The sequence below is a fragment of the Gymnoscopelus braueri genome, assembly GCF_963280865.1.
Source record: "Gymnoscopelus braueri genome assembly, chromosome: 9".
NCBI lineage: Eukaryota > Metazoa > Chordata > Actinopteri > Myctophiformes > Myctophidae > Gymnoscopelus > Gymnoscopelus braueri.
Window position 1 is genome coordinate 31047704 of NC_137610.1, and position 9524 is coordinate 31057227.

General features: G+C 45.0%; 1 protein-coding gene across 2 annotated transcripts in view; it reads left to right on the forward strand.

The window, feature by feature from the left end:
* Nucleotides 1-7154, forward strand: part of bcar1 (BCAR1 scaffold protein, Cas family member) — a 116285-nt gene extending 109131 nt beyond the window's left edge. For both annotated transcript variants that reach the window (XM_080438604.1, XM_080438605.1), the window contains exons 4-9: nt 1147-1251; nt 2027-2255; nt 2613-2809; nt 3108-3995; nt 4305-4394; nt 4658-7154. In XM_080438604.1, the coding sequence (XP_080294730.1) occupies nt 1147-1251; nt 2027-2255; nt 2613-2809; nt 3108-3995; nt 4305-4394; nt 4658-5200 (2052 nt within the window). In that variant the 3' untranslated portion in view covers nt 5201-7154. The remainder of the gene's footprint in view (nt 1-1146; nt 1252-2026; nt 2256-2612; nt 2810-3107; nt 3996-4304; nt 4395-4657) is intronic.
* The last annotated feature ends 2370 nt before the right edge of the window (nt 7155-9524 follow it).

Consider the following 9524-nt stretch of genomic DNA (forward strand, 5'->3'; position numbering starts at 1 on the left):
GTGTGTGTGTGTGTGTGTGTGTGTGTGTGTGTGTGTGTGTGTGTGTGTGTGTGTGTGTGTGTGTGTGTGTGTGTGTGTGTGTGTGTGTGTGTGTGTGTGTGTGTGTGTGTGTGTGCGCGTGCGTGCGTGTGCACGTATGTCAGAACAATCTCATGACAGGATGTCATTGCAGTGTGTGTGTGTGTAGATGAAGACAGATACTGACACTTTGTAGCTGCTGTCAGACACTGCCCTCATGACCCCCACTGTCCCTCTTGGTACCCCAGATAGAGACCGAGACATGAGACTGACACACACACACACACACACACACACACACACACACACACACACACACACACACACACACACACACACACACACACACACACACACACACACACACACACACACACACACACACACACACACGCATACACGCACACATTTGACAGTGTGGTAGAGGCTTCTCAAAACGTCACCTGATGTAAGGAGTGATTCACTGAGCTGTTCTCCATCCTCCTTCTCTGTCCTATCTCTCCCTCCCTCCCTCCCTCCATCCATCCGTCCATCCATCCCTCTGACCCACCATTTACATGATTTCCACACTATCCCATCTCTTTCCTGATCTTCTTCTTCTACTTCTCCTCTCCACCCTTCCTTCCCCCACTTCTTCCCCCCTCCCTGTCTCTGACAAATGGCAGTGGATTTAGACCATTAAACCATTCAAAGTCTAATTTAATTACTGTGTGTGTGTGTGAGTGTGAGTGTGAGTGTGAGTGTGTGTGTGTGTGTGTGTGTGTGTGTGTGTGTGTGCATAATCAAGGAAGCATTTTTATTGTCCTGTGCCATGTGTGTATGTGCGATAATGTCTGCATGGATTGCCTTTTCTTGTCATGTATGTCAGATTGGTTTTCTGCAGAGGACTTTCCTCTAATGATTTCTAGTGTGCGTGTGTACGTACTGAACGTGCAAGTGTGTGTGTTTGCTACTGCTATCTGCAATATACAGTAGCTGTGTGTGTGTGTGTGTGTGTGCGCGTGTGTGCGCGTGTGTGCGAGAGAGCGAGTGAGTGCATGTGTGCACATTACTGTGTGTAAGCAAACCTTATTTATGATCACCCACTTCCTTCCTTTTCTTTCTCTCTCTCTCTCTCTCTCTCTCCAGGTGTATGACACTCCTCCCATGGTGATGAAGGGGCCCTCTAGTGGTCAAGATATATATGACACTCCACCCAGTGTTGACAAGAACCTGCTCATATCTCAGCAAACGGTATGGCATTTGATTTGGTGTACTCTGTGTGTGTGTGTGTGTGTGTGTGTGTGTGTGTGTGTGTGTGTGTGTGTGTGTGTGTGTGTGTGTGTGTGTGTGTGTGTGTGTGTGTGTGTGTGTGTGTGTGTGTGTGTGTGTGTGTGTGTGTGTGTGTTTTAAAAATTATTTTCAAGAAAGAAGCAAAGAATAGTGAAAGAAAACAAGTCAGATATGACAACTATTCTTAGTATAATACAAGCAATGACAATTATATACACTTATACAATTATATCACAGTGTCTTGTGTGTCTAGCCTTACATAGAGGCAGAATTGCTTCTAGTGCAAGTGGAGAAACCTCGCAGCACGTATAGTGCTGTAGCAGCAGAATGGGATCATAGGTTCTTGTGCAGGGGAGACACATATCGCTTATCGTCGCTGTCAGGTGGAAACCATTACTTTCCAGGGAAAAAAAGAAGAAGAAAAAAAGAACCTGTGTTCCAATGGATCCAATGTAGTTATTATTTAGTCACAAGCTCTTCATTGTTAAATATTTCTATAACCCACAAACACACTTAACCACTTTCACTTTCAAAGTAGCGAAAATAGCAGATCTACAGGATCACAGATCACAGATAGCTTGTAGATCGGCTATTTTAGCTTCTTTTGAGTGACACTCTTGTACAACGAAACAGGGCATTAATTAGTGAAAAAGCATGCCTGGAAAACAATTCATAAGTGACATTCTCTCTTACTCTCCCCTTGTCTTTCTGTCTGTCTTTGTCTCTACCTCTACAGGTGTATGACTTCCCCCCATCTGTCAGTAAGGACGTCCCAGACTCTCAACCAATCAGAGAGGAGACCTATGACGTCCCGCCACACTTTGCCAAACTGAAGAATCAAGCCCCCGGTCACCCTGGCAACAGCGCCCTCCATGGCCAGTATCACCACGACACCCTGAACGATGACGATGACGAACCGCCAATCCCAGAGGACGTTTACGATGTCCCGCCTCCTATCCTCCAAGGTGAATACATTTTTCATTAGTTTTTTAATATTAATTTTGTTTTAATTATTAGAATATGAGGTCGTCAGGGGCATGATGAGTACTTTTTTTTAATAATGAGTACTTTTACTTTTGGTACTTTAAGTACATTTTGATACCAATACTTTTGTACTTTTTTTACTCAAGTAAATTCTAATTTCTGGACTTTTATTTGTAACAGAGTCTTTCTACATTGCAGTATCGATACTTTTACTTAAGTAAAACAATTGAGTACTAATGAGTACCAACGCTGCGAACGCTGTGTCATCAAAAAGTCACCAGAACAGTGACCTTTTTTGTTAGTTTTCGTTAACCACCGTAACCCTGCTATCTCCACAGACAAGCGTTACCATGGTGACGCAGGAGGCACCCATGCCCCCCAGGACATTTACGACATCCCGGCCAGCCTCCGGACAGGAAGTCACATGACCCAGGATGTCTACGACTTCCCCCGTGAACGAGGGCTTGCCGGAGGCGAGGATTCAGCATTCGGAGCAGACCGGGGAGGTGACTACATATATGACGTACCACCACAGGTAAATATACCACTGTTGATAGGGTGAAATTATAGTGAAATTTACCCCACTTTCAACCTGGCATCCCTATTTTGACATGACATGCAAATCTACAAACTCATAACATGTCGCATCTCGACGCGTTGTGAGCTTGTAGATCAGCTATCTTCGCTATTTTTTGAATAGTACGTAAGTGGTTAAACTGTACCTCATTGTGCTGAAAACTGCAACATCCCAGTTAGAATTAGAATATGCACGGGTGTGTATTTTATGTTATCCCGATCAAACCTGATCATTTCATTGCTTGTTCCCTTTTCAGGTTGTCCGTGACGCCCAGTCAGTCAGTGAGGAGCTGACACTGAACTTCAAGCGACTCTCAGCGTCCAGCACAGGCAGCACACGTAGCAACCACTCCGCCTCCTCCTTAGACATGGTCCCGGTCCGCGACCCCTCCTCCACGTCTTCACTCTCTGCCCCTGGTTGCCTTCCCGGGAAGCCCCTGATCTTGGACCTGGAGCAGGCCATGGAGCGCTTGTCCCGCCTCCAGCAAGCCGTCGAATCAAACGTCTCCCTGCTCATGTCGTTCATCGCGGGCAACTGGCGAAGCCCCGCCCACATGGAAGGGAACCTCCCCGCCATTCGACAGGCCGCCGACCGGGTGCGGGCCGCGGTGCGAGACTTCCTGGAGTTCGCCCGAGGAGCCGTGGCGAACGCCGCTCAGGCGACCGATCGATCGCTGCAGTCGAAACTGGGGCGTCAGGTGGGGAAAATGGAGGAGGTTTTTCAGAGCTTGGTCCGCCACAGCCAGGGTCTGGATTCCATCGCCTGGTCGCCCGTGGTGCTCGCGACCCCCCCGCCAGGAGGGGACGATTTAGACCGCCTGGTCATGACGGCGCGAGGCGTCCCCGACGACGCCAAGCAACTCGCCTCCTTTCTCCACGGCAACGCCTCGCTGCTCTTCAAACGGACCAATCGGCAGCAGCAGCAGCTGCCCCTCCCGCCAATCCCGGGGGAGATGGGAGGTCACATGACAGGGTCCGGAAGCGGGACTGTGACGTATAAAGGAGGGGAGAGGGTGAATATTCAAGCGAGGCCGCTCCCCTCGCCGCCCAAATTCACCGCCGCCGAGGAAGAGGAGGGTCCAGACAGGCCATATGAGACGACAGAGCCAGGCTGGATGGAGGACTACGACTATGTACACCTCCAGGTACAGTTGTAAATGATTTCCCGTATGAGGTCAGGTAGAAGGCACAAAGAATAATATTCACGCTTCTGGTTGCTTTATTTAGAAGACTTTACAATGTGTAAAACTAATTGACAAGGTGTGTGTGTGTGTGTGTGTGTGTGTGTGTGTGTGTGTGTGTGTGTGTGTGTGTGTGTGTGTGTGTGTGTGTGTGTGTGTGTGTGTCACACATGCACACAAAAATGCCCCAGGTACAAAAAGTGATGTGTACAGCATGCGTACTGTCAGTGTCTCAAACATGTAGGAATACTGATTTGTACCTTCATGTTTCAGGGTAAAGAAGAGTTTGAGAAGAACCAAAAACAGCTGCTGGAGAAAGGAAACATCATCAGACAAAACAAGACACAACTGGAACAGCAACAGGTAGTGTGTTGCTACCTTTCCCACTCTCCATCTCTCCATTCTCCACTCCACTTACTGTATCTCCCTCTCTGAGGGAGATAGACTGATCAATGGGTTAACAGCAGCACCATCATAAAGTCTTCATTACTGTCTGTGTGTATGTGAGAAGCCTCTCAAACGTTGTAATTTCAAGGAGTCCCATAACTCTCAGAGTTACAGGCCTGTAAGGGTTCTCATAGAGCACAAATGAATCAAAGCCCTCTCCTTTCTCTCTCTTTTTTTAGATTAAACAGTTTGAGCGGCTGGAGCAGGAAGTCAGCCAGCCAATCAACAACGACATGTCGGGCTGGGTCCCGTCGCCGCACCACCCCAATCAGGTTGCGAGAAACGGCTCGGGCGTTTCCTCCTCGGGGTCCAAGCTTTGCCACGGCGACCGTCAGCTCCTCCTCTTCTACCAAGAGCAGTGTGAGCAGAACGTCACCACGGTGACCAACGCCATCGACGCCTTCTTCACGGCCGTGAACTCCAACCAGCCGCCCAAGATCTTCGTGGCGCACAGCAAGTTCGTCATACTCAGTGCCCACAAGCTGGTGTTCATCGGTGACACCCTCTCGCGCCAGGCCAAGTCGACTGACGTGCGGGCACGGGTTTCGCAGAGCAGTAACGCCCTGTGTGACAAACTGAAAGATATTGTGATCAGTACCAAGACGGCGGCGCTTCAGTATCCTTCGCCCGGAGCAGCCAGGGAAATGACTGAGCGAGTCCGGGAGCTGGCTGGGTGCACGCAGCATTTTAGGATGGTCCTCGGACAGCTTCTAGTGATGTAGGGCAGAGGAGAGGAGAGAGGGGAGGATGATGCGACTGAAGCGACAAGCCCCTGGGGTACGGGTGGGGAAACCCTGTGTATGTGCTGTACGTACAGCAAGAAAACCAAATAGTGACGGAACATTAGATCCCCGCCTGTACACCCATAGAACATACAACTGGAGATGCTGTATGCCCATAAAGAGCATGGTTCTCAGACACTAAAGCCCCTGATTATTGGGGTTGGTGACCCTGTACATCCCTGGATCATGGGGCTTAGAGAACCTGAACACTCCTGGAGCACAGAGTCAGAAATCGTGTAAACTCCTCCAACATGAGGTTGGAGACCCTGTACTTTGGGGACTGGGACATTGACCTCCACAAAATTCTTCTGTTCATCTGTCCTTCCCTTCTCCAGGCCCCATCTATCTATGTATCTATCTATATATCTATCTCTCAAGCCACAGGGACCATTACTTCTTTTCTCCATCACTTTTAATTCATTTATTTCTTGATCCACTTTTTATTCTAGAAAAACAAAAAAGGAACATTTTAACTAAAATGGGCTGGGCCAACGGTGTAAAATAATCATTGTAAATATTTAAGTTACCTATTTAGCCAGGGAAAAAAAGAAAGAAAAAAGAAGTGACTGAAGAACTTCCACTATATAAATATATATATTTGTTTTAGTTTTTTTTTGTTTTTTGAGAAAGAAAAGATGAAAACATAAATGTAGTTTTTAGACATTATCCATAATTATTATTATTATTACTATACTGTACAATTAAGGTTCTGATTCTGGATCATTGTTATCATTATTGTTGCAGATGTCAAAATTCCAGATGATATGTATGTATGTATGTACAGTATGTATGTATGTTGTAGTTCAACAGTGCTCTTCTACTCCCCAAGGCAAAGCACGCTTTCTAAAAACAAAACAAAAAAAAACATCAGAGTGCGCTCTTAAAAATTTAAATGGTGATCTACAGTATAGACAACTTCTTGAGGCAAAGGCGATGGGAAATACTAATCAGGGATAGGGACTTCCAGAATGTGAAAAACATTGCGGGTTATAAGGCATGAAATGTAGAATGAATACTATCATTGTTCATGAACTGCATATGCAGCTTGCCTCAAAATATTGCCTGTGTAATGTGACTTCACATTTGTTATCTGACCAATAAAGCCACATTGATTTCAGCCCACTTGTCAATCCACTATCGCTAACAGAGACGCCACATTGCCATCTGCAAGGCTTCGAACAGTGCACTCCCCATTGCAGTCAAGATTGTTCATGATAATCTTAGCCTTAACAAGTTGCCAATAATATCTTCTGACCCTTTATAAAGACGGCAGGTTGATCGCAGTGCTATGATGCTATTTGGGACACTGTACCTAGACGGATTTGTATGAAGCATGTACTAAAGTAAAAGCGTAAAAGGTTGGGTTACCACACAAAATTAAACCGTTTATACTTTTCCTTGAAGCTGTGGATTCCAGATTGTGAGCTAGGACAATGAAATGGGACTGGACAATGATGTCAAAGACAGGAAGAACAAATCCAGAATAATGGAGTGGGGTTAACGCCATTTGATGTTTGTAGAGCTACTTCGTCAGGCCAGTACATTATGCATAACTGATGCACAAAGCAAACGTTTTAAACATTTCCAGTGTTCCAGGTTTGACTTCAAAAGATTACATTTACATTTAGTTGCTGACCAATATTAGCCTCTGCTTTGTGGTTGTGACCCATGCCTAGTACTAGTGTTACAGTATTGGAGCAGTTATGTTGTACATGACTGTAAAACGACTGGGGCCTTGCTGAATCACGTGTCTTTGTAGATTGATGGTCCTGGCAAAATACTCTCCACTGGTATAATCTAGTTGTTCCAAATTATTACATGCCAAGGACCCCCATATAGCCTCTTATTGAAAAGTATATATATATATATATATATATATATATATATATATATATATATATATATATATATATATATATATATATATATATATATATATATATAGTAGCCGATCTACAAGCTCACAAAGCTACGCGCTGTTAGCTTGTAGATCGTTTATTTTGCCATTTTTTATGATAAGGACATGCCCAAAATAGGGATCTTTTGAATTAAATTTGAATAATGTATCAATAATTAATCATTTATAATGTTTTATTTTCCTCTCCAATCAACCCCTATGGCACCCCCTAGTGGCCTCCCTAAAAATGGATGCTCGGTCAATACACTGCAGAATTCTCTTGAGTGTAAAACCCATAAAGGTCCATTTTTACACTCTCAGAGTTCAATGAACACTCAGGGTTTTGCTGTGTAGCCTGTTTCTTTGCATATGACTGTCCAGTCCTTCTCGTTCTAGGTCATGTGGAATATGAATACCTCTTTGGGTCCCTTACCAGCTCTCCCCATGTGGGAGGAGCTTGGTTTGATCATTCAGGTGCCCTGATTGGTAGACTGTGCTGAAACACTAATCTCTGCTCCTTGTCTAGGAAGTGGGGAAGAATGGGGAAAATTTAAAAACAATGGATATACCTAATTTGAATGAAAAAAAATAAGTTTAAAAAGTGATGAGTTGAGACAATTTTATTAAAGAGACTGTCAGTATTTCTATCTGTTTGACTTATTCTTCAATCATACAACACCTTGCATGCGTTTGTGCCCCTGTTCTCTCTCTCTCTGTGTGTGTGTGTGTGTGTGTGTGTGTGTGTGTGTGTGTGTGTGTGTGTGTGTGTGTACGCACGCACGCACGCACAAGTGTGTGTGTGTGTGTGTGAGAATTTTAAGACTGTTACATTCCATATACAGGTATACAAGAGTAAAACTCTTAGATTTAGAAGAAATAACAATAATAATAATAATTAAAGCAGCGATGATGTCACAAGGGGCTACGACAACATCAAGCAAGTCAAAAGTCATAGCAGCAGATAGGAACGATCAAATATCGACCAATCAACTTTGTTGCTTCGCCACAGTCACAATCACAGCGTGATTTCAGTCTATAGTCTTACTCCATTTCAACCTGTCATGGACCGACTTAAAATAAAAAATAAATTATAACTAGAAAAAGTGCTCCTCGGAGCACAGGTCTCCGCCAGGTCAGGTACGTTATTGTGGCCTCCTGGTGGCGCTATAATAGGCCAATGTGAAAAGGGTGCCATTTATTCTTAGGTCTTTCACGGCAATCAGACACTGCATTCATGATTTGAGGCATTTTGTTCCAAAAATGTGTTTTGCTAAATTAGACCTGATGGTGGCGCTATAACAGGCCAATGTGAAAAGGGTGGCATTTCTTCCTCGGCCTAGTGGGAATGTGCGTGTGAAAATTCACGGAAATTGCAAGCTGCGTGCATAGTTTGAGGCTTTTTGTTCAAAACGGACCAATCCTGCAAACTTTGGAAGCCAACCATAGGCAATGAGGATGGAATATGGGAAATCGGACATATTTGTGTTGATCACATGACTATAGAGATACTGTGTACAGATTTGCATGACGTTTGGATAAAATCTGTAGGAGTAATGTAAAAAAAAAGGGTTTTGCACAAATCGGCCTCCTGGTGGCGCTATAACAGGCCCATGTGAAAAAATTGGGGCAGAGGTTCTGAATTGGCATCCAGGGAGTGTGTGTGCACAGTTTCGGAGCGACCGAGCCAACGGTGCCAGAGATTAGCTGCTAACACACAGAACAGACAGGACACACGGACGGACGGACGGCGACAATAAGATCAAATAGACAAGGGGGAAGAGAACACGCTCTCTCGCACACGCACACACGCACCTTCTTATAGACGGCTACTAAAGTTTTGCAGAGCTACACCATAAAAAAAAACATGTTTCTGGGACAAACAGTGACATTTATGTCACCTGTGGCACCCATAGCGGGGGTCTTTTGGCTCTGTGTGTTGTAGAGCCCCCTCAATATGTTAGCATTTATTGATGAAGAATGGCACTGTTGAGTTGGAATTTCAGTTTGTCCCCTGAGCCTTTTGTGTGTTCAGTCTTTCAGTGGTCATGAATGAAGAAAATGTTACCCTATGGGTCCGTGCGCCCCTGACAGTCACCTCATTCTCCACAGTGGGGAGCAGGGACGAGGGGGAGCACAAAGGAAACAAACCTTAGAGAGACATTTTATGGATGTGCTGTTACTTCCCAAGTCGAGGGCCTGAGGTTGCATGACATTGCAAAGTGTGACTCCTAAAAACATGGAGTTAACCTATACTCACCCATCCCTGTTTTGTTTTGCAGAGGCTTGGAGGATCAATCCTTCTCTTCTTCCAGCTCAACGTGGAAGTAGACAGTTAAACAACTTTTGGCAGTTCATAGCTGTGGTGCA